This window comes from Rhyacophila brunnea, unplaced genomic scaffold (genome assembly GCF_057557595.1).
Source record: "Rhyacophila brunnea isolate RB1 unplaced genomic scaffold, BYU_Rbru_1.0 scaffold_3, whole genome shotgun sequence".
In the NCBI taxonomy this organism is placed as follows: Eukaryota; Metazoa; Arthropoda; class Insecta; order Trichoptera; family Rhyacophilidae; genus Rhyacophila; species Rhyacophila brunnea.
The window spans coordinates 19601955-19629172 of record NW_028232965.1 but is presented as its reverse complement, the minus strand read 5'-3'; the positions used below and the strand labels follow the sequence as shown (position 1 = coordinate 19629172).

General features: G+C 34.0%; 2 protein-coding genes across 4 annotated transcripts in view; both read left to right on the top strand.

The window, feature by feature from the left end:
• Window positions 1–1301: 1301 nt before the first annotated feature.
• Window positions 1302–27218, top strand: part of LOC147068030 (estradiol 17-beta-dehydrogenase 11-like) — a 110973-nt gene continuing 85056 nt past the window's right edge. Inside the window, exons 1-2 of the mRNA XM_085952178.1 lie at window positions 1302–1816; window positions 13999–14943. Of these exons, the coding sequence (XP_085808304.1) occupies window positions 14643–14943 (301 nt within the window). The 5' untranslated portion in view covers window positions 1302–1816; window positions 13999–14642. The remainder of the gene's footprint in view (window positions 1817–13998; window positions 14944–27218) is intronic.
• Window positions 18833–22031, top strand: LOC147068031 (uncharacterized). Of its 3 annotated transcripts, XM_085952303.1 has the most exons (5): window positions 18833–18880; window positions 18972–19033; window positions 19270–19406; window positions 19681–19866; window positions 19958–22031. In XM_085952303.1, the coding sequence occupies exons 2-5, from the start codon at window positions 18982–18984 to the stop codon at window positions 20090–20092; spliced, it is 510 nt and encodes a 169-aa protein (XP_085808429.1). In that variant the 5' UTR covers window positions 18833–18880; window positions 18972–18981; the 3' UTR covers window positions 20093–22031. The 3 variants fall into 3 exon arrangements, with proteins under 3 accessions (XP_085808429.1, XP_085808430.1, XP_085808428.1); XM_085952304.1 differs by having other exon boundaries at window positions 18858–19033; window positions 19958–20199; XM_085952302.1 differs by lacking the exons at window positions 18833–18880; window positions 18972–19033; window positions 19270–19406 and having other exon boundaries at window positions 19736–19866; window positions 19958–20697.

The following is a 27218-nucleotide window of genomic DNA, read 5'->3' as shown; positions in this document are numbered from 1 at the left end:
CCTTATTTATATTAGACATTGACTTCGGTACTCGTAGACAAGCACCAGAAGAATGTAAATAACATCTGGGTATTCTTATACACGTTCGGTTTTTTTTTTAACAGATAAATACAGATGAATGTGGTTAAATAATTAACTTTACATACATTGCAATATGGGTGCTTATTGCGATTCTATGTCCATGTATTTACAAAAATGTTGTACTATTCTGCTAGCTCTTGTGTATAAAGTATTCTACGTATGCATATTTACATAGTATACTTAATATTTATTAGTTTTATAGCTTTCGGTGCTTTTGTATAGTTAGCAGAAATGAGTACCTTTATAAAAGTACATTCATAAAAAATATTTTTAAATTGCATGATCATAAAATAATACAATAAATCTTGGTTTTGAAAAACCGCAATAAGTATATTACTATTTTTATTGAGTATATGAAAACTTGACTCTCGTGGTTTAGAGCTTAACATACAATATTTCTTGAATACCTATATGGAAATATTTCATCAAAATAAGTAGCATAGCTATGTTTCTAAGGTTGTTTCAAATTATAGGTATATATAATACTCTGTTCAATAATGATTGCTACGTTATTAATCGTGTATGTTATGCATTGTATATTCTTTAAATAAGGAATAACCAGGGCTCGAAATGAACCAGAGCGCACCGGAGTGCCGTTCCGGTTCATAAAAAACCCAAATTTATCGCTCCGTCTAAATTAATTTGACAGTCTGAGTTAGATAGGTCATGTAACACATTTTTTTATAAAATACACACTTATTATGTATAATCTATGTACTTATGTTAATATTTTCGTAAAATTATTGAGTGCTCCAGTTCGTAAAATTTTTCATTTCGAGCGCTGAGAATAACGTAACGTAATGTAAATAATAATAATATTGACTGAAACGAAAGAAAATACGAAATTTTCGATGATAGAAGACGTCATCATTATTGGGATTTTCTTCTTTCAAATAATATAGTAATCTTTTCCTCGAGGAAAGCATATTAAATTATTTATTACGTTATCTACCTGTCATATTATAATAATAATATAACACATAACATGATTAAAAATATATACCGGCGTACGTTGCCGTTTTGCAGAATTCAGCCCAAAGTAATCATAAATTGAGGTTACTGCGATAAAATGTATTGACTATATGTAAGTAAGTAGATACTCGGCCTTCGTTGTAAAAATACACCCAACATTTTCACCCATATTGACAAGTACTAGCTAGGTACGGCGCGCGCGCAAAGGTTGTCTCCGGCCAAGATGAGCCGGCTTAAAAGCAGTAATTTATAAAATTAATAGAACCTTTCGCAATCACCTTACAAGTACGCATAGTACGAACGGTTATTTGATCGGACTGTTGCATTTCAACCAGTATTTTTGATACGTTATCGTCGTTGCGAGCCGAAAAGTTGACGGTAAAAAAACGGTGTTTGGCCGGCGAGAGAAGGTTTTAGCATCGCGCATGTCAGTCGGTTTCGATCTGTTGCCGCGGCTGCGCGCTCCGCTGGAATAACCAAGTGTGTCTACGATAAACGAACAATCCAGCCGGTGAAAAGTTCGGCTTTGTTTTCTTTCCGTTTATACTATTTTTCTGAAGTTTCCCGGAAAGCAGTCAATGAATATAAAGTTAATAATAAAACGTTCCGCGTTTCAAATATTTCATTCAAATCTGTGCAAATTCACAAATCGGAATTATTTTTGGAAAGGACTTATGAACATTCAACCTCGTAAACAAACAAAAGTAGTTCAATTATTTATTATTGATCTAGTTTTAAATAATCTGCAGTTATTTTTAAACGGGTAAGTTTGTCTTGTCTAGACTTAAAGACATGCATATTATAATACTATTTTCAAATATAAATGCCTGATATTCAGGTATTAGGGGACGCAAAAAATATACAATGTCACTTTTAACCTTTTATGTATTAATTTCATTGTGACTTTTTGTCGTTAACTTTCATCGGTATAGTAGTAGAGATACATAGTATGTCAATGTGCAATGGTTAATAAATAGCCTTGTATTCAATTATTATTTAAAAAAAAATTACAACTGTATATTTTTGTGTTAGAAAAGATAGTAATTTGTAGAATTTACACACATATAAACACATTAACAGTTAGGTGCACAGGTAAATAATATTATGCTGTTTACAATTATCTTCTTCTGCTTTAATTAGTAATTACCATTGACTTAGTTTCTAAATTCATTCAATTCATGCACTCATTGATTCATCTCAAGATATTTGTAAAAGCCCTTTGTTAACTACTTATAACATAACAATCCAAATAATTTAATCTAATCAATGCACATTTTTTCCTGCATTTTTACCATATACGTATGCCTGATATAAGTGACACAATAAACAAAGAATAGTTATCATAGGTACATCTACATACTCATTATTAAACATGTTATGGCATGAAAAATGCACTATAGCATCTAGGAAACTAATGTAATACCTACTTAAAAAATCAATTAAATATTTTCAAATGTATTGAACATAAATATATCAGAAATAATACGATTATATCGGTTATTTCTCAATACTGCAAAATATAATAAAACATTTTATAAATGGGTGGGTACTTTTACACATTTAAATTTATTTTGAGAAAAAAATAACAGGACAAAATATACCAACAGTTTTAACCTGGCAAATACAATTTATTTATGTATGTATAATGTGAATGCACCGCCTACCTGAAGCATTTATAATATGAAGCCTGCAATTTGAGATAATTTAAATTAATCAATACCTACGTATAGATAAAACATTTAAAAAAATCAAGCCAAAGATCAACTTAATGTTAAAAAAAAAACGGTTTAAAATATGAATTTATTCAAGGATCCTGTATTATTAGTACATACTAATTGACGACTACGTTTATTATTATGTTCATAGTTTTAATTTATTTTAAAAAACATTGATTGTTATACAAAATAAAAATGTGTTTAAATTTAAATCGTTTTATTTATAAAAAATCGAGCTCCATGGTGGCCGAATAAAAAACCTTTTAAGACCTTTAAAAAGCATTTTAGTATCAATCTGTTATTTATATATAACATACTTGTGATATCCACGGGCATACATGTAGACATGCAAGATTCACATATTATGTTTTTATATATAATATAATTGTAAATACTTTATTAAAAACTATTTGCACCAGGTTATTTTTTACATGAAGAAACCTACAACGTTAATTAAATACATACAAATTTTGAAAAGGTGGTAGCAAATAGAGCGGTAGCAAGAATTATTCAGTGTGTGTAAATGGTTGAGAAGCACTGCACATAGTGCATTATTAATAATTACGCATATTGATCAGAAGTCTGAAAACATTTCAACACTACACATTATTAACCGTTTTGCGCTGTTTGTATTGTTCCCAAGGTCCGTTAGTTGAATTACTGTGGCACAACTTTTTGTCAAATTTAATATTATTTTGTAAGACGCATTCATTCATTGCACAAGCGGGTAAATGAAAATATTTGAGCAATATTTTTTTAATTAATAAAAAAAATGTCATCATTTTTCCCAGGAAGCAAATTAAATAATATGTTGGTACACTAAGACAAGAGAAAAAGTGTCTTCACAATAATCTCTTCAACGTTTCAACATTTTCTAACTAAATACACAATGCAATGAGGTCTGAAAATATGTCTTGATTTTGAAACAGAGCGTATACATACATTTTCTATTCAGCTATTGTAGTAGTACAACACTAGGGTTTTAAATACCGGAATTCTGATGCCGCTCAATTTACTAGTCTTAGAATCCAGGGATTTGGGGATTAGTTTTCATATGATTATCATGCGAGTAGTCATAATACAATAATTATATTATAAGTGAACATACATAATTTTGAAAACACTGAAGAGAAAATATAAGCAATAGAAAAAATCTTTTCGATAAAAGTAAGACACCCCGCAAGAATCGAACCTGCATCTCTCGGGTATCGCGCCCACGCACATATACTACTATGATAAAGGAGTCATACTAAATAGCGACAAATTTTAACTAATGGTTTTTAATATTCACTGAAGCGCTTACCAAATTGAGCTACTATTTTTTTATTCAACGAATAATTCACAAGATTTATGAATGTAACATTCTAATTATTGAACATACATAATTTTGAAAACACTTGTGAGATGTTACTTATGTTACAATTATTTAAAAGGAAGCAATTATTTATTTTATTATTTTATGTACATATTTAAAATATTATTGTTATTTATATTATTTCGTTACATTATGGATAGAAACTTAAAAAAAATCATAAAAAGCCTCATTGTCATCTTTACATAAGTACTTACTTTTTTCGAGATCTAAATACATAATCAATGAACCATAAATATTATTTTTTTTAGATAATTTAATATATTTAAACCAATTTCGACTTTCCGGGTATAACAATTGCATGTGGACCTCGACTTTCGTACGTTCTACTTTTGTACAATTCGCTATTTCGTATCGAGGGATTCAACGTGCGTGTTCTATTAATGCGATCGTGCAACAAAGACGCAAACTCTTTCGCAATCGATGTAGTTGTTTTTGTAATATAGGTCCTATATACCTATTTGTAATAACAATTAGTTATTTATTTTCAAAACATTGTCAATGAGAACTATAATGTGCTGGCATATTATTTAGAGCTGTTAATTTTAATTAACATAAACCGGTTTTCATGTGCAATCATATTATTTTTTTAGGATAAATATTAATCGCCTTAATAATGAAGTACCGATACCCGTTTAGTTTTTTTATTTTGAATTTAGAACGAGTTCAACATTTTCATTTATGAATTAGTTACATGTTATAACAATGAATTAAAATTTAAATATGAGTTTCCTTCCCTGCTTCAGTGCGGAACATATTTTAGTAGTCTTTTTACGAACATTATTATTTAACTTTTTTCTCAACCCAATGTATCCAAACACAATATCATTGATTGAAACAAAATAATATAGGATGAGTGCAAATTTATTGAAATTGTGTATTTATTATGGGAAATACATTATTTGCATTTAAATAGTATTTTACTTTTAGAGGCTGGCAATATTAGGTATGCTTTTATGATAATGAAAACCACATAATATCCTTGAAACATTCTCATATTTGAATCTTCGTCTTGTTGACCTGTTATTTGCATAATTTATTTTTGAAACAGTAAAATTTAATGTAATATTACGATAACTTTAAAAGTAGTACTATTTTTTCTAGACGTTTGGTAAACTTAATTTTTAAAAAACGCTTATTTTGTATTTTATAATACGTTGTTTCATTCACAACGTATCTCTTATAATGTGATAATTACATAACAGCATGTTTTACTACAACGTTGTTAATTACATGACAAATTAAAAATAACACTATAATATTTTAGAGGTAAATTTTCTACTATATTAATCACTGATTAGTCAAAAATGAATTCATATCTACTTTTGCAGGATAAAAATACTAAATGATTAAAAAATTAAGTCAATTTTGTTATTTTTACATTTTTAAGTTACAATGAATCCGCAGAAAGAGCGATTTGCATTTGATGACTGTAAAATACTATTTATTTTTAATTTGACAATTGCATAATTTTATTATATACTAAAACTATTTATATCATTTGGTTCCCAAACTTTTTCATAGAACGACCCCGAAAATCTAGAAAAAAAATCCCCGGCCCCCGTGTGCCGAAAAATATTCCGAAAGAAAAGCAAATCGTCATAAAGTTCTGAGTCATACTAATACCTGACAATAACTACTAAATAACATGCTCAATTTGTAATATCAGTAGATTAATGGAGCTGAATTGCGCCTTATTTTAACCAAAATATTAATTGACTTTTAATATTGTCCCCATGCATTCAACTTTTCTTTTGATAGTTTTATTTTGGTCAATATAAATATTTTAATAAAAAGTTTTGCATAGTGTGTTTTTATCTGACACATTTAAATGTATAAATAATTGTAAAAAATATTAACAAATACTTACAGTTCTGCTGAAATGTTTCGCCCTACCTCCCCTCCCCCGCAGAAATCTTGCGGCTCCCCAGGGGTCCGTGACCCATGAGTTTGGAAAGCACTACCTTAGAGGCCATCCATGGACTGAAACCGTATGCGGTTTAGATCGGTGTGCCATACTAAACTTATGAGTTTTGTTCATGAAAATATATTTTCACTAACTTTGTTAATGTAAGTGTATGGTATAAAAGATCAGATGCTTATAATATACTTTGTGGAAATATATTTCCATGAACAGAAAAGATAAGCTTAGTATAGCACACGGTTCGAAACCGCATACGGTTTCAGTCCATGGATGGCCTATTAGTAGCCATAAAAGATCTCCTCCAGTCCCCAAGAGTACTCTAAACAGCGACTGCATTTTACCTCTTTAGATTTATATGCTTATTCGCTGTCTCAGGTACTCAGTTGAACGGCATTCACCTGTTTTATCAACCAAGCATTGACCGATCTCAACCACAATAATAATAATACTTTGATAATGGTGTGACAACCGAAATAGCTATCGACTAAAAAACTCACTCTTGAAAACTAATATTATATAGCCAATCAGTACCTATATAAGTATCCACTAATACGTCCAGTTAGGGGATTAACAATATTACGAAAAGTCATTTAAGAATATTTTTACAATCGATTTTCTAAAAACCTGGACATACAATATTAGTACATTAATCTATCAATGCATGAATATTATATATTACTATTTTTAAATAAATTATAATGTAACTGTGTTTCAATATCACTTTTCAAGTCAAACTCGACGAAAAATTCACTCAAGTATGGCTCGGCTGTAATATAATTATTGTGAACACGAACTTTCACGGTCGCGTGTATGTAAGCCAATTGACCTTTTTTTAAAACACTTTCGCTGCAAGTTCTCAGCATCATGCTAGAATAATCAATTCATTACCATCTGCTCACTTTATCTTCAGAACAGTTAGTCAGATACATATATCATTTATTTATTTTTTTATCATTTAATTCACACTGTTTTGAACCTATTACTTTCATTGAATAAATAAAATTTCTTTGATACTCTTCACGTTATTATTTTCAACCTGATAATTCTCCACTAAACCATATTGACATTTTCATTAGTACCTATCTATCACTGGAGCTTTCATCTCAATACGTTATTTATAATGAGATATGAGGTCAACTGAAATTGATATCGATTTAAAAAAAAATCGGTGTGTGTACTTATAGTTAGAAGTTATACTTCTTTGGCATAACAAAACAAAATAAGCCGTTACCTGAGTCTATTAATATTACAGTGGGTTAGATTGATGAAACCGTACGCGATTCATCTGTGTCTCATATAGCGCATGATAATCATTGTAATTTAATTATTGTATTGAACCAAAACTCATCTTTGCCATACAGCGGTTATAATCGATTCAGAAGTGCCCATGATGAATTAATAAAAAATCTAATTTTAATATAATTATTTTTTGAATTATTTATCAACTATTCATTCACAAAATGTATTTATTTATTGATTATACTATTGATACAATTTTACTCATAAATAATACTTACATAAATATAGCCTCAAATCTTGATACACAATCTTTACAATGAAAAATAAATATACACGCCAATATAAATAAAGTTTTATGAATATAAATAATTAACAGTGTAGAATTTTTTTTTTATAAATTTTAGTTTTGTTTATAAACATATATATTTATTATAACACAATATTGGTTATCTTTACAACACGTGTTGTTTACTTGGTTGCATTGAACGACTAACTAAATGACACTATGCGCATGCGCATGTACCCCTGAGACCGAAATGAATATAATCATAATAAATTATGTGTTGCATCGGCGCGCGCAACTTCGTCACCCGCCAAAAATATACTCTTATCTGTTTTCCCAAACGCGCCAAAAGAAGTAGGTATAACTTCGGCGGAATGTAACATATTATGATATTAAACTAACATAGGAAGACAAACATGTTTGAAAATTACTGGTTCACTCTATTATCAGTGCAGTATATTTGGATTATATTTACGTAGTAATTAGTGATGAAATTAATATTTTTTTAAACATTCAAACTTATTAAATACGCACGGGATTTGAATATTTATTCTGAATTGTCTGTAAATGTAACGTATTAAAATGTTGCACTCGACAATTGTACCATTTTTGACACATCGATAGTTATTTTATGAGTAACTTGGAGTTGAGAACAAACGTGGATTTTAAACAAGATGTACAATATGTATCTGCAAGTGTCAGTGCTCAATTCAATCTGTGGGTCTATTCTATACTTATCGACCGCTAAAGTGATAAAGTGATAAATATTATCAAACTTAGGGTAGGTTTGTTTCAAAATATTAGCACTCATTGTAACAATTAGACGAAGTTGGTTTTTATTGTTGCAATAAGTGCTAGTTGTTAAAATGTTTGAAATAATGGTCTATCATGTGAGTTTATTAAGTAATCGTAAAAAGGATGACTTTAAAATAAAGACTGTTTATTTATTAAGAAGGTTTCCAGACGGTAAAGTTTAAAATAAGGAACATTTTGGTACTAACTCAATATATCATTTTTTCGAATTAGTGTCTTCTGCCAGAACAGTGACGATATGATATATCATTATAAACAACTACCTACTGCCCGAAGATTACAATATATTAAATGAAATATTTGTAACAATTTGCATTCAAGGTTTAAAAGTTTCATAATAATTATTAATAGACATATCTACTTAGTTATAGTATACTTGTATATTGTAATTGTGTACTGGTATAAGTATAATAGTATATGTACTAGTTTAATTGTCAATCTACTTTTATTAATACTGGTTTCACGAGTATCATGAATATCATGATATAATATTATTTCAATTAATAGAAAAGTTGAATGACACTATGCTATAAAATGAAGATGTCGAAAAACAGTGTCGACGACACGTGTACGTACAGCAAAAAATACCGTTATTAGGTTAACTATATTATAATATCTCTGACTATATTTTACATAATACCAAAAAGTATAATAATATAATATTATCGATTCCTGTTTTAACTCCAGTATTTACTGGAAAATTCACGAAAATCGAGGGTAAATACAACTTTGTTGATTTTTACACGTTTTCAATTCGATTTATACACTCCCGAAATGACTCCAGTGGGTCTATTTTATATTTATCGAACACTAAAGTGATAAATAGTATCAAACTTCGGGTAGGTTTGTATCAAAATATTAGCACTTATTGTAACAATTACACGAAGTTGGTTTTTATTGTTGCAATAAGTGCAATATTTTAACAGCAGCAAGATAGGTGCTGTACGCATTTATGCATAATAATATACATGTTTAAGCTTTATTATAATATTAAGTCGATAAAACGCTGAAATATAATGTAATTTTCATTCTAACATCTAACATTATTTTTAATATTTGTTGTAAATATAAATAAGTACCCATGTATAGACAATAAATTAATTGATTATGCACATCTTTAAGTTTTAACGAGGGAATAATTATTTTCTTTTAATAAACATCAAAAGGCATAATAATTATTCTCAATCTATATTAAAAATGTGTCAAGCGCGAAATGTATAAGGTACGGCTACTGAGAAGATAGAAGCATATTAAACTGACTTGCTTATTTACTCCAACAAATCGTAACGTACGTCTATTCCTTTGCGCATTTAATTCAACTGTGCGGCGTCCAATCCTCCCGGAGGCCAATTGGGTCGGCGTCGAATTGGGTCGGCGTCCAATTGGGCCGGCGTCTGATTGTACCGGCGGCCAATTACCGGAGGCCAATCGGCGGAGGCCAGTTCGCGGTGCCAAATCGTCCTAGACCCCCTAACTAAGGCCATCCTCTCACGTGAATACTCAAAAAAGACGAGACTGAAACTCCAGTATCTAGCTAATGTATTTTAATGGCAGCTCGCTGACGGCAAGACTGGAATCTTTCAGTTCCAAATCGCCCGCAATTGAAACCGAGTAGACGCGACATGCTAGTCTCCCAATCTCTCAGTTACCAGTCATCCATTAAATAGTGGTACCAATATCAGTAGATTTGATGAAAAATCATATTATCTTACCAAAATTCGTAGCACTGAACTGAAATACACAAGCAATAATAAATCAAAACGTCAAAATTTAAAGATGAGCGAACCGATTTTTAATTTTAAATATGTGGCAGATGTAAGTTGAGAAATACTCCTGCCTGTATAATTACAGGTTGCCAGAATATTCCCATGCCAGTTAATGAATTCCATCAGCAACCAGTTTATCGGATTTTAGTTTCTGCGTGAGAGGATGGCCTATCGGCCGCTGTTCAAATTTGGAACACAGTTTATCACTCTATATAAAAGCGTCTCAGTTAGCGCATAACTTATGCTCAAATTACACCGGCAGACTCTCAAGCCGATCGCCCTTAGCATATTCTGAATCGTGAAATATCATTTTGAAACGTTACCTAGAGTCGTGAGCAAAATAGAATAATTCCTATTTTTCGCAAATAATTCAATTGATGACTGGTGATAGTTTCGTCGATGATTACCAAGAACGTACGACAATCGATTCAACTGTCACCAATATTTGATTGAATCGTGAGCAAAGGGTAGGAATTATTCTCTTTGGACCACAACTCCAGCCAACAATCCAAAGTAAATTTTTTATCGGGGGAGATTCGTACAGACGATCGGAGGGACGATCGTGGCAAAAGATTTGCGTGAGAATCTGCCAGTCTAATTTGACTTTTATACTGATATACGATTATTTATACGTACCATTTGCGCAATAACATGTTATTTTTCACTGTATATTTTTGATCCTGAGCATAGACCCAATAGGTTGAGCAAATGGCTTATATTCATTTCTTGCAAATAAAATTTGATAAAAACAACCTCTCCGTGTCACGGACAAGATCTTCGACCAGATTGTAGAGCAAACGAAAAAAATATCTAATAAGTACATAATTTTATCTGTAATGTTTAAATTATTACAGAAAGATTACTTTTATATTATCTACAAATATACATAGGTACATTTGAATCTTATCAGAATACATTGATAATATAACATGATATGTAATACGTATTACGAGGTATGTTTAGGTTTGAGTTTTATTTTGAAAATATTATATTACAAGTATTGTGAAAAAATCATTTTCGAAAAAAGGACGTACTTAGTAATGACGTGCGGTCCATAGATGCTGTGGATGCGACCCCATAAATAGCCAATGAAGTGGTATAATAATATTGATAATATTGCGTGACAATTTCTGTGCAATTGGGCGGTAAGAAAAAAATTAAGTGTAAGTAACACTTTCATTAGTCAGTCAGTATTTCAGTTACAAACTCAAAGTATAGTATTATACTCGTAGTATAGAGTGGACACATGCGTATTTGTTTTTCAACAAAATGCCTACCAGCAAAAGTCACCGCACGCAAGTCGCAACTGCTAGTTAGGTATACTTTTTAGTGTGTCTAATGATATTTTTTGTAATCATGCTTATATATTTTAAATGAATTTAAGTGGTTCTAAAATTCACCTTTTAATGATTCTATTTTGTGTTTACATTTTAATAGCTTGCCAAATTACTTTTTTTGCCATGTACCTAGATCCTCAGAATTTTGATCTTTTAGTTACACGTTTTACAAAATGGTGTACGTCATTAGTTATTAAATTCAACTAGAAGAACAAAAAAGATATAAACCCAACATACTGAACTCAGCTTAATTAGTGCTCAACTATAGCGAAATAACATGTATTATTAAAATAATGATACCTACCTAATTGTAACGTATTAATGGTTTAATTCTTTACATTATTTTTTTTTAAATTCAGCTGCTGATTTAAAACAAATTGACGACTTGTCATCAAGTGACTGAGTTTTTGTATCATCGATAAAAATATTTATTTGCGTATATTTTTAGAAACTTTAATTAAAATCTTTATCATTCTGAGAAAATCAACATCGTAATTATTCGTTCAACAATCCAGTATGAACCAAGACCGCCTCCCGAAGAGCTTTTCTACATTTGTTCAACCTACTCGTAGTATACCATGATCTGGATGCAAACACAAAATAATAAAGCAACATGGAAACGTCCACAATGCGTGATCTCGTAAGTCACGGCTTTAGAAGATGTGGATCGGCATTGCGAAATTAGGATTTTTATTGCCATATCTATCATTTATGAAAATACGCATCTAGCGTATTGCGTTAAATCGGACGTCTTTAGACAACGCAAACAGCTTTAAAATATCATAAAAATAATATTATGTATGAAAATCAACATGCCGGCCTCTTGTAACATAAAATATTTTACTGATAAATTAAATAAATAAAATACAATAAACTGATAATCAAATATTGTACCTGATTAATGTTTGCTCGTATGGCTTAGATATTTATTATTGTAAAATGATTAATTCTCATTCTTCATTTTGTTGTCGTAAAACAATGTTTAAAATTATGACTTATTTTTTAAAAACTGCTAGTTTCTAGACATCTTTAATTATAGGAAAATCTAGCAATTTTTCTTATTTTTGTACTCTACCTAGCATATTTTTATCAATGAAAGTTGGCAAGAAGTGGATATACCACTACTCGACCACTGTGGGTGCTGGTAATGGATAATTTATGTAAGATATAATATATGTGTTATTATCACAACCATGAAACTAATAACCTGACGTATTTTACTCAAGGTTCTGGGGTAGACCGATTATTATTTTTATAGCCAATAATTAAAAAATAGCTCTAGGCAAATCTAATAGAATATATACTAAACGGTATTCTTGGTCACAATTTTCTATCATGCAAACGTTTGTTAGCTTCAATCAACAAGCTAGATTTCAATTACTAATTACGCCAACATTTTGTTTGTATTACCTAATAATGTATTAATATTTACATTAAACAAATTATTTTTTTAACTAAATAGTTTAAGTAAATCGATATTTACTGAAAGAATGGCATGACTTACTTTAAATTAATTGATTAAATTAAAATTCTAACGTTTTCAAGTAGGTAATGCGCTCTCTAGCAGTCGCGAAGAGAATGATACTAATGCCACTAATCAAATGTTTGCCGTTTCATAACATGAACTATTGATTGTATCTCAAATCTTTGCGTGGAGATTTTCCATACCTACAATTTGCACAATTTTGCATTGTTCTTCAACCTTGTATATATTTAACGTAGTGTTGAGGAAAGTATGTTTAGATCGGTGAATCGTGACGATTTTCATTTACACCTTTAACCTCCATAACTTGTTAAGCATTCATAGAATTCTTCTTATTATTTAAACGTCAGAACAATCTGGTCAATTATTGACTACAAAGTTGTTAAAACGATATACCTACAGTAGATACTATACCTAAATGTTATCTATATAATGTTATCCAACCTAGAGTACCTTTAAAGTTATTTTAATACTTTGGACGCGGAAGACGCACACGGCGCGTAATGACCATGTAATTAACGTGCATTTTAAAGGGGACAATTAAAAAATCATTATCGACTCAGCAGCGAATGGGCAAATCTGGTTATTTTTATATCTAATGTCCCAATTTGGTTACTGCTTGCATGTGTTATTTGTATGGAGTTTCATATGAATTTAAACAATACACGTAATGTTGGAACTGTAAGCTCAAAACGTGTTTGAAGATAATCGCATTTCATGGGATAATATTACGCTTTGTTATCAATAACTTGACAATATTATTGTTAATATATTAGTAACGGAAATGGTAAAAATGAAGATAAATTAGTATCCATAAAAAATGGAGCTTATAAACCTCTATGGATTGGAGCTGTATTTATATATTATATAAGTAACTAGGGGTTTTTACAGATTAGCTATGTATTTGCGTCATCTATTGGATTTGATTCGATTCAAGTACATATTATATTAATTAGGATATTGGTCGAGGTAACCATACAATATGTCTTACATCTCGTTTTTATCTTTTTCAGATCTGATATCCAAAGTCTTTTACCCAAGAGAGTGTGCGGACTAATGAAACACAGGAATGCAATCGAGAGACGATGAAATATTTAATTTCTACAAGTATCTACCTACATAAACGTGTCTATCCTTAATAACTTTGCAATTTCGTACGCGAACACCGTGAATACCGAACCGCCGATACAACCTGTTTAAAGTTGCTTGTGGTAGGCCTTCGCCCTACATTATTTCGTTCGTCGCACAAACGGCGCGGATTGAAAAAAAAACAAATAAAACAACTCGATCGGTCGACATCGACACCGAAGCCCCGGTTGTGACATTGTAACAATTGCGTGCAACTAAGTGTACGGAACCGGCGAAAAGTGAAATGAAATTACTATATGTATGGCATGCGATAATGCCCATCAGTGACGCATTGCGACCGTGTTAGTAGTTTGATGAAATCGTGTAACCTTACTTACTTGTGATTTTCACTACGCTAATATACTATTGTTAAAAAAAATACTATAAACAAATAATTTACATTGAAAACAATACTAAATATTAACACAACAACTCTTCGTGTATAAAATAAAGTGCATAATAATAAATTCTATTTGCATATTTTAAATAATTATTTAAATTTAATAGTATTAATTACAACTAAATCAAAATGGTGGTCGTTGCAGCATCACAAAATGGCGTCAAGAATGGCTCGGCCGTCGGCTCCATGGGCCATCTTGCGGACGGTGTATCTTTAATAAAATCTGTGATAGACATCATAATATTTATAATATGCAGTATTGGTTATATACTCCAAGCAATATTTTGGACAATATTTGGCCACCCGGAAAAAGAACTTAAGGATGGAGTGGCCGTAGTGACAGGTGGGGGAGGCGGACTTGGTCGGTTATTGGCCATGCGACTAGCAAGACTCAATTGCAAGGTCATCTTATGGGATATCAACAAAGAGGGTAAGTGTTTTCATATTTTTACTATACTATAAAAGATACACAGAAAAATTATTGTCTTTGAATAAACGAGGATTATTTTTCTAAACGTCACGTCTTTTTAGCTGAGTATGTCCCAAAATATTTAGCGAAACTGATCTATAGTTGTATAAAAACTGTTAACAAACATCTAAAATATTTTAATATAATAATATTCGTGATTTTTTATTGTTTACCGCATCGGATGGAAAACATTTTTTACGTATCTTGCACGGAACTAGATATAAAATATAGTATTTCGTTAAAATTATTGTTTAAAATTTAGCTACGAACCACAGTCAAGAATGGTAGCGATTTTTATATTTGGAACCAATAGTCGACAAGTTACCTTGCAGTTTCTTATTTTACAACGTTTCATAAATTTTGAACACCTTCAATTAACATCATTCAATTGAAACGTGTTAATTAGGAAATGGAGTTGAATTGAAAAATAGTTTAATCTGGAAAAATATGTTTTTATTACCTACTGAATTTACACACAGAAACCTTTTTTCGAATCGTTGAGAAGTGCGGCAAATTAGCATACTTTTTGGAAAATGTACTTTATAACGAATGGAACTCATTATCAGATATATTTAATTAAGTGAAAAAAAATATTATATACATACCTACTACATCTATTTGTGTCGACATTATTATTATTGTTGCGAACAACTATTTTCATCGATGATTTATATCAAATTTAAAATATGAAATCGCTATGGCAACGCTTTGAATGCATTGTGTTTATGATTAAAAGTTTCCAGTTAAAAACTGGAAATAAGTACACAACAAAATAAGTATCTCACTTAATGCTGAAAAAATATTATTGTGTATTGTGTAAATTTGTAATATTATGATAGGTAGTAACAACACCCCCTCAACGATACGCCACTGCGCACTTCGTTGATGTATTTTCCTAGCTCAGTCGGTGGAGGGGTTATTAATAATAACGATGTTTCCTTTTGAAAAGTCAATAATCTCGTTTATTTTCTTGTATGTAGCGTCTAGTAAATAATTTTACAGGCCAAATGTAGGTGAAGGCGGCAGACAGGAATACGTGACGGCCGATGACTGCGAACGCGAGAGATGTTTCCCACCCGTAGGTAAACGGGATGTGAAACTCTCCCCGGGGAGTACTTCGGCGTTCAAGAAGCGAAGAGATGCGCGGCGAAAACTGGTGAAACTGGTCCAGAGTGTTTGAAGAGAGGCTGCTAGTAGAGATGAGACTTGTTCCCGAGGGAGGATCCGGTAGACTGATAAAAATCTCTCGGATGCGCCCTCTTTTATAGCAGCCTCCCTTATTCTAATTGGTCCAAAGAGTTTGAGAAGGGGTGACCAAAGATTCTACTATGTCCGTTAATTCGTACTGCGTAATATCTCTTGTTTATTTAATAAGAATTTACTGGATTGTCAGAAGGACCAAGTATCAAGAGATAATATATTCCGTGCACGTGGATGGATATATTGACGTTATAAAATATCGTCTATCTAATTCTATGGATTTTATATGAATTTATTTAGAGCATTTAAATAGCTATCTCCGGCATAAACTCGCGGTTTTAGTCTTATGCCAGGAGTAAACACACGATTTGATTAGCGTTTAAATTACATGCATTTACAACTACTTACTAGGTACCTATTGACATAATAATAGGCCCTGTAATCATTATCCATCGACCTTCACATAAACATTTGTGATTTTACGACGTAAAACCTGTCTGTTGCCTTTACCTTTTACAATATTACATTTATAATAATAACAGTTTAATCTTAAAACTACGTCTTATATAGTAATACGAAATAATATTTTACTATTTCCGAAAAATAGCAAAATACTACTTCTTCATAGAGGTAATTCGCAATTCAATGTCGAAGAGTATATCGATCGGCGATATTTCCCCCGCATTGCCTTATTTTTAGCCGCTGTCTTTACACCGCACAGCTGCATAAAGGTCGTGATTTTAATTTATTTTATTAGAAATCGGCGAAGCTCCCGTCTGTTGCTATCAAGAATTTACTCTTTCTTAAATATGCGAATTTCCTCATGCTTTATATTACAGACGATAAATACCCTAATTAGGAACACAATAATGAAATAATATTTCCGAAAAGTTGAATTCTAGAGACTTTAAGGCGTTATTTTCTGAGTTAATCTGTGCGCCGGATACTTTTTAGCCGGTAACATTTTCGTATACACGCACAGAGGCACACCCATACCAACGCGTTGGTAGGTGTTGCTGCGTTATAATTTTAAGTGTTGCCACTCGCGGATAATTGATTCTATAATTATTAGTTTGCTATTAATGAGTTTACGAATCGAAATACTATTCGATTAGTGTGTTCCACATGACATATTAATTAATTATATACACTTTTAATACTAATCACTCGCTACCGCGTTCTTCTTCTTTATGTTAACAGTTATTCTTCTTCTTTCATACTATTACAAAATATATTAATTACACTTATACACTCTTATAATAATCTCTCGCTACTGCATTCGTCTCTTTATGTTTAACAATCATTCTTCCCCTTTTATACTAATATACAGTTACATAATACATTTATATCTAACATTTTATAATAACATCGTCACAGGTTTTTTTATTGTACAGAACAAGGCAATTTTACATCCATCATTCTTTCACACTGCATTACCCTGCTCGTAGCAATCGATGCCCCGTTCGATACGTTTACATACCGAACGGGTAGCGTAAAAACCTGTGAACAGATAAACAATTTATATGTGATTCGACAAAGAAGCGTTTTTAGGCGTTTTACTAAGCCGTATAGTTAGAGATCAGGTTTACATGTCGGCTTATTACTAATCAATTTATTGTGCGAAGGCACCTACCTACAGGTAGGTGGTGACAATTCGCCCCCTCCGATGAAAGCTGACATGTACAGCCTGACCTCATCGGCCGCCTATACCTTCCTTGTTTAACCATCATACACATATAATATTTGTTTTTTTTTTTTTATCTGGGTCCATATACATTTTCGTTTTCGTTTATAGTTTACAGTTACAATTGACAATTTATAATTCACTGGTCTGACTGCAGCTCGGTAGAGAGTTTTATTAATTGCAATCGTCGACTCCTCCGAGTGCCAGCCTTACGGGGTTGTGTGCCCTCCGCTAACCGTTTGTTATTTATTCTTTCGTTAACTTTCTTTCGGTTATTATACACGTTCATAGGAATAGGTGTGGCCACATCTACTCCTATGGTGATAATTGTTTCGGGTATCGATACTTGTGTCGAACTAGTTGAGGGCATAGTCTCCTCGCAGATACAGGGAAGTATTTTGAGAGGGCGCATCTTTTTCCATATCCTTTCCTTAACTTGTGCTAAGGGCAACTCGTCTTCAGATTCCTCACGTCGCGGTGACGGGGTTTGGGGTCGTATACTACCCCGCTCCACCTCCTCCGGTATCGCAAGTTGTGCGGGGTCGCCGTCTAAAGCACTGGGTTCTGCGAGTATGGCTTCCATCCGTCCTGCATCATTATTGTCATCCTCGTCATCCCTGTCTTCGGTAACTTCCTCTTCCATTGGAGGGTAATACTTTCTGATATGATCGATGTGGAATTTGTACGGTCGTCCACGGCGATCTACGTAGAACATTACGTCGCTGACCTTCCAAATGATCCGATGCGGGCCGCTCCATTTAGGATCAAAGCCGGCACACGCACCAGGAGGGCGATTCATGAATTTAGCATGGCCGACGTGAGTAGTGTGAGTAGTCATAATTGGATAGTGATGCTTCGACAGAAGCACACTGTTCCTTCCTGTGTCCAATAATGCAACCTAATAATTGCCAAAAACGGGCGTACATTTATGATCGCCTAAGAGTTTTTTTGTCTATGCCCACATCTGACAGCTATTTCTCGCGCGCAAAAACTTTCATAAGAACAGATACGTCGGTAAGTCAGATTTGATTTCAAATATACTGTTTCTTTTATAAAATAATATGTAGGAATCATACTAAAAGTGTATTTATTTATTCCTTTACAGAATTAACAAAATGCCAGCGGCAAATAGCCACCAGATGGAGCAATTGGTAGAATTCATGGAATGTCAGTATCTACCACGTTTTTATTCAATACTCGTAAGAAATGTAGCCTACTAAAATTATGCCAACATGTGGAATTAACACAGTTCGAGGCATAGCCTGTGTCATTATTATGACATACTTATAATTGTGTAATGACCTCGTTTTATGAGACTAAAAACCAAACCATAACTTACTGTAACTCAAACCAGCTTAACCGCAATGATATGGAATACTATAACATTACCATATTTTCCGTAGTGCATCCAGACCTCGTCGCCGGAAGGCTCACCGGGCAGTTCACCAGCCTCGACATGGAGAGGTTGTGGACAGAACTGTCGGAGCAATTAAATGCTTGTTTGGGCGGTGCTACAAAATCCCACAGACAGTGGAAAAAGGTGATTTACTATTTATTACTAGTATTGGTAAAAATGATTATTTATTTAAATATAATAGACTGTGTCAACAACCTATCCAATATTATTTTACAAAATATCTTACTCTCCACATAAATCCACCATAGGTAGCTATAGATAGCAAGTTCAAGTAAGAAATGTTTTCATAAATTAAACCACATCTTTTGAAAGCATCCCAAATGTCACTGCTGTAAATAGTACTAGATCGTTAGTAATATTGTTGAAATTGAAAATTTCTAATTATTATTGTTTACAGGTATGGCAAGACACGAGGCGGAACACGCGGGCCAAAATGGCCAAAATCCTGATCTCCCAGAGGAAGACAGGAGGCGGCCCGCCCTGTAGAATCCGGCTGTCTGCTCTCCAGCAGCGAATTATGGCTCTAATAGTGCCATTTACAGTTACTGGGGAGCAAGGTAGACAGGGCAATTACACTGGGGGGGTAGGTCATTCATGAAATTCTATATTGATTAACAGTATAAAAGGGTTCACCCGTCGCATGTTTACTTATGGTGATAACATTTAATTCACAGGTACCACAGGAAATTTTGGGTCGCGTCTGTGTCAACGTCGGAGCCCCAGCGGTGGATCATCCAACCCAGCACCAGCAGCATGGAGGTGGCACTCACCGCAACCCCTCTTACTGTACCTACTACAGCATATTCTGAATCATCATCAGATGCAGATATGATGACAACCCCCGAATGTGCAATTTCTGCGACACCACGGCTCACGGCTCAAACTGTTGCACTGGAAGACAGTGCTGCTTTCACAAGAGCCCATGCTGCTACAAGTGAAGGCAGTGCTGTCTTCCCAGCAACGGTGAGAGCCCGCAGGCTCTCGTTGTCACAAACTTCTGTGGCAACGCAGACAATGGGTCCGGTGCCCGTGTTGAATGCCGCCGTAGAGTTGCTGACCATCAACATTGCTGCGCTCAGGTCTGACATGGTGGCTCTCGGCATTGCAACCAGGTCAGACACGCAGGCTCTGATCATTGCAGCCAAGTCAGAGACTGCGGCTCTGATCGGTGCAGCCAAGTCAGAGACTGCAGCTCTGATCGGTGCAGCCAAGTCAGAGTTGAGCGCACTAATATTAATGCTAGGTGCAAAAATTGACAATCTCGGCTATGCACCGTAATCGCTTCTTTGGGGTGGTTGTTGCTATTTCGGGGGTTTCACTGAATCATAATTACCGTGTTGAGCCGAATATAAAATAAAATTTTACAGCATCGTGTATATCAGTATAAGTGATCCTTGTTACATTTTAAACGATGTATGATTTCACCTGTTTACAATCAACTGTGAAACATTATTTTATATTTGTCTCAAAACAGTTTTTTCATGTAAATACTCAAAAGAAATCCATTTCAAACTATACATTCATGTCAGTATCCTTATGAAAAACCAATAATTTGTCTAGTTCTGTTTCAATGCAGTGATTTATTTGAATGGAATTGTTTAATGAGTATTTATGTGTTTCTGCATCTATGATTTTTCCAGCCTTATATTGTTTGTTATTATTATAATAAGTGTCTTGAAAATTTGCAAATTTTATGCAAACCTATATTAAATTTCATATTTTGTGCGTATAATTACTATGTATAATTAGTCTATAAAATATTTCTAAGGAATTGTTTAAAGAGTGTTTATGTGTGCCAGCATAGTGTATTTTGTTTGATATTATAATAAGTATCTTGAAAATGCAAATTTTACGCAAAACTATATTAAATTTAGTGAATTGTGCTATTGATTGTGTACATAAATCATTTTTTGAGACAGGATGAAATAAAATTCCAAAGTATATGAAATAATCATTTTTTTTTATTGCTTTCATATTTCACAAGAATATTCAAATATTCTAATATTAACATAGAGTAACAGAATCATAGTTTTGATTTTTAAGTATGTGTCCGATGCATATCGTCGTCAAGATATGAAAACCTCATAACTTCACAGTTTTTTTACTTATTTTATTTTTGATGAGCTATTGAGGCGTCTTAACTCATGTGGTATTTATTTATAGTTACTGATAGATACTTCGCTGCCTTATTTCCAGGTTATTCTATATCACATTTTTTAGCAAAATGGCTTTTTGATTGATTCGAAGTGACATAGAACAACCTGGAACTGATAAGATACTTGATAGATATCAACACGCTCTATCGTCTGGTAAAACAAGCGTCGTCAAATTCATTATACCTAATTCCTCCGTAATTTTATGATATCACTACGTGTTAAGTCGATATTGAATATATTATTACTGGAAAATCGCTATAAATAACTATAACGCTTTTGTAAATCAATATCTATACTGGCAAAACACGATAAGTCAACTAAAGATTATTTGCCAGTAGAGATTGGCGCGTGTTCGCATTGACCAAGTCATATTGGGCGGTCATTTAAGTTTAAGACAATGCCTGTGTATAGTTTGGTATGTCGTGGAACTAGTACTAAAAAATTATTTTTTATTTGTATTAATAAAGTACACTGATATTAAATCGCCATGATTTAAATAATGTGAACATTCCTGTAATTGTAATATTTAACCATTTATGTACCTATTTTGGTTTTCATAAATAAATTTTTTGATAAATAAATGGTTTTATACAAATACAAACATCTTTTTTCATAATTGTTGAAATATCCGACAAACTGTTTTTATATTCCCACATTAATTCCAAAATTCTGCTGGACAAAGACGCTATGTGATGCCATTTTACAAACAAACAAGTAAAACTATGTGTTAATATAACAGAAAAGGTTCACTGTTACATCCTTAATCGTAATCATAAACCATTGATGAATAATATAAACTAGTTGTCCTAACAATTTGTGGTTGATTGTATTTAACCTTTAATCCTAGAAGCCAGTTATCCATAAAGATTACAATGGAATTTATGATTCGCTATTTACATGGATATTTTTTATCCAATTTTGCTTAACCAGATGGCTGCCAAGAACGTCTTAAGACGCGCACTTTTCCGAGAACGCCTTGGACGTACCGCTTTAAACGGGATTTCACTAATGTAAATCAATTATTTTAAACATACAAATATGTTGAACACGTATATTGGGAATATCGTCACACACTCAGAATTGAAACAGAATCCGTTTAAATACATTTTTAAAAAGATATATTTAGAAAGTTTTATTTTGGTACTATTGGTCACACGTTCGATTGGTTTTTTCGGCCCTATTTATGCATGGAGCTTGTTCACATTTATTAAGAGTATAGCCAATAGGTTCCCTATCATCATCAAACAGATTTTCAATATATGTCTTCCAACGAGTCAGCTTCTTTTCTATATCTAATATAATACGCCCATTTTCGTCTTTCAAGATAGTTGATGAGGTTCCTTTCGTAATTCCCAATGTTTCCTTTATCTTCTTGTGCATATTAAAGGAATCATATTTACGTGTAGATTATTAATTATTTTATATAAGTACTCACTCTTGTTTCATAGGCTCCAAATTGTCAGAAGGGAATAGCACCCATTCGTTCAACAAATGGTCATCAATGGCCATCGTCACTTCTTGAACGGCTCTGCTGACAGATGCTTGGCTTATCATAACTGTGTGCTCATCGCCGACACCCGTTTGATAATTTCCAGTCGCCAAGAACCGAAGTGTGGCTAAAACCTACACACAAGAAACAATGTTAAGCAACAAACATTTAATATTTTTTTCATTACCTATATAAATAGACATCAAAGTTCACCACTCACCTTAGTTTCGACGCTTAATGCCGAAGATCTGGGTGGAGGTGCCATCAATTCTTCCAACCTGGTAATAAGTCGATCTGCTAATTTTTTTCGATAACCGAAAACGTTTTACAAATGAGTTGTCGGTCATTTTGAACGCATCCGTTCGATTACCGAATTCTGACTGCGGGACTTCCATTTTGGGGGCGTAAAATATGTTAATAACATCATATTTAATCAGTATTTACCCGTCAACGTTGCGATATAAAACGTACGTAGATAATTAAAAGAAAGAAACGTCTCCATTATTAGAATATTCAATACAAGATACAACAATATTTTACAGACAAACTATTACAAAATCACAATAAACACCTCCTTAAATGAGAATTGAAACACGAAATAATAATTTTAGCGGTAATATGTAGTAATAAATGGTAAATGTATAACAATTTATTAACAGCTTTCTCCAATATTACATATGATACGAATTGAAAATCTGACGTTTATTATGTCAAACGGAAAGTTGCGAGCGCCTCTACCGTCAAAGCATGTGTACTACCAAAGCCTGGCCTAGTGACATCCAGCGGTCGACTTTTAATATGCTACGGTTGAAGCAAGTTGTGCAATAGTTGTGCAACTGGTCACTTGTGCTAAATTCATGAATCGCCCTCCTGGCCGGTTGGGTCGTGTTAGCACGTGTTTTTGTCGAGCTATTTTTAGAAACTCGCGCGGCGTTTGCCGGTATTCCACTGTTTCTCAATATTTCTAACCGAGTTTTCGCACTTGCCGTATTATTTATATCAGCTTCGATATACATGTTATTATTTAATTCAGATACCCTATTTACTTTGTTCTTTAACATAATAGAGTCTTGATTAATGTTATATTGATATAGTACGTTAATATTTTTAAAAAAAGGTTGGTTTTTATTATTAATAGGATCGATGCCTTTATAACAAGAATTTAAACAACAAAATTTTGCGTCTGGCCTGACGTTAATATTTGACGTTAATTTATTACTTTGGCCTTTGAGATAATTGACGGGTGCTTTAAGAGCCGGGTAATTAATAATTTTGCCAGAGTCAGCTAAATATTTACTTACGGTTTGGTTTTGTGAGATCTCTGGATGAGCTGCGCCGTAGAGATGTTCTCTGTTTGTAGATAAAACTTGTTTCCAATCATTCTTCACCTTTCTTTCCTCGGATTTTACCATAGTTTTACGTCTTCCACGTTCGTTACTAATTATTTCACCTAACAACGCCGAGCCAAATACTTTTCGTCGTTTTGACGTAATACCCGTAGTAGGTATTTTTATCTGGGTAGCACCATTTGTTTCGGCGTCGTTAGGCGAAGTTATACATTTATATGGAACGTAAAACTGTTTACTAACATAATCTTTCTTATTACCTTGAGGAGGTTTCACATATTCACTGTTGTCAGCCGTTAGAAGAACGTCCTGCCTTCCGCACTTAACACTAGTATTCAAGGACATTGGAAGAATGTTCCCACTTTTAGCACCATGATGTCTGGCACTTGCAGATCCCCAGTCATCACCGTCGAGCCGTGGGTGACGTCTAGCTCCTGCAAGTCCTCTTCATTGCTCCCTCTGGACGTTCTCAGCCGTTGTCGTCCTTTCTTGATATTCCGGTCGGTTGTAATCCCCGCGCCAGTTCCCTCGGTAGTCGCCACGGCCTCTACCACGGAAGTTACCTCGATTTACGAAATATCCACCTCGGCCAACATAGGCTCCGGCCGGTGTTCTATCTGTGAGGTTTTCTTCCATCTGCGGTCTATGCCGGTCTACGTTTTCTGGGCGCGTTTCCCTCGTGGAATAGTTTATTTCGCGTGGTGGCGGCTGGCACGTACAGTGGCACGCGCAGTCTCTTTTAGTTGCTGGCCTCTGAATATGTGACAGCGGTACTGGAGGCAGGTAGTCTGGTGCCATCGGTCGAACGCGTTTGGCCACCTCCAGCAGTCCGTCTAGTGATTTCCAGCCACTTTGGCCCACTCGAAGCTGGTCGTGAGGGTTAAGAAGGTCGAAGAAAATCTCCGCCAATTCTTCTCCACCCGTAGTCGGCATCAAAACTTTGGCGAGCGCTTTCTTGTTCAGCAAGAACGGAAATACGTCCTCGTCAGGTTTCTGTCGGCGAGTTTTAAGCTCGCTTTCCTGTACTCGTCGTCTTGTGGAAGATTCAAAGAACCGGGTAATCCGGCTTTTGAAGGACTCCCAGTCGTCTTCGGGATCTACTTTCATGCTCCAGGTCTTGGCTTCACCTCGGAGCTGGCGTATAGCGAGTCGCGTCCAGTTTAGTGACGGGCTCCTGGCGGCTGCGTAATATTTCTCGCACTCCTCAAGAAATTCGGCTACTCTGTGCTGAGGTGCTCCGCTGAACGTCACCTCTAGTTCAGGTTTATGCATCCATTCCTTGTATTTTGGAAATTCCCCGGTCCTAGTCTCCTGAGTAATGCTTGGTAAAGATGACTCCGTGCCCGGGCTCCTCACGAACGCTGGTATACTGCGCTCAGGTATTTGTATACCTTCTTCCATCTCCTCATTCCTCTGGATCGGCTCCATCAGTGGAGGGTCCGCCATCTCTTCGCTAGATGTGTGTGGGTCCTTTGTCTGCGATCTAGTTCTCATATATATAATATATATATGAAATATATATATATATATTCCTCGTGTCTGTCGTCCGGTCGTGGATTCGAGAAAAAGAAGCTTTTTCTGAGCCCGTAAACGTTTGGCGCCAAATTAACAACACCCCCTCAACGATACGCCACTGCGCACTTCGTTGATGTATTTTCCTAGCTCAGTCGGTGGAGGGGTTATTAATAATAACGATGTTTCCTTTTGAAAAGTCAATAATCTCGTTTATTTTCTTGTATGTAGCGTCTAGTAAATAATTTTACAGGCCAAATGTAGGTGAAGGCGGCAGACAGGAATACGTGACGGCCGATGACTGCGAACGCGAGAGATGTTTCCCACCCGTAGGTAAACGGGATGTGAAACTCTCCCCGGGGAGTACTTCGGCGTTCAAGAAGCGAAGAGATGCGCGGCGAAAACTGGTGAAACTGGTCCAGAGTGTTTGAAGAGAGGCTGCTAGTAGAGATGAGACTTGTTCCCGAGGGAGGATCCGGTAGACTGATAAAAATCTCTCGGATGCGCCCTCTTTTATAGCAGCCTCCCTTATTCTAATTGGTCCAAAGAGTTTGAGAAGGGGTGACCAAAGATTCTACTATGTCCGTTAATTCGTACTGCGTAATATCTCTTGTTTATTTAATAAGAATTTACTGGATTGTCAGAAGGACCAAGTATCAAGAGATAATATATTCCGTGCACGTGGATGGATATATTGACGTTATAAAATATCGTCTATCTAATTCTATGGATTTTATATGAATTTATTTAGAGCATTTAAATAGCTATCTCCGGCATAAACTCGCGGTTTTAGTCTTATGCCAGGAGTAAACACACGATTTGATTAGCGTTTAAATTACATGCATTTACAACTACTTACTAGGTACCTATTGACATAATAATAGGCCCTGTAATCATTATCCATCGACCTTCACATAAACATTTGTGATTTTACGACGTAAAACCTGTCTGTTGCCTTTACCTTTTACAATATTACATTTATAATAATAACAGTTTAATCTTAAAACTACGTCTTATATAGTAATACGAAATAATATTTTACTATTTCCGAAAAATAGCAAAATACTACTTCTTCATAGAGGTAATTCGCAATTCAATGTCGAAGAGTATATCGATCGGCGATATTTCCCCCGCATTGCCTTATTTTTAGCCGCTGTCTTTACACCGCACAGCTGCATAAAGGTCGTGATTTTAATTTATTTTATTAGAAATCGGCGAAGCTCCCGTCTGTTGCTATCAAGAATTTACTCTTTCTTAAATATGCGAATTTCCTCATGCTTTATATTACAGACGATAAATACCCTAATTAGGAACACAATAATGAAATAATATTTCCGAAAAGTTGAATTCTAGAGACTTTAAGGCGTTATTTTCTGAGTTAATCTGTGCGCCGGATACTTTTTAGCCGGTAACATTTTCGTATACACGCACA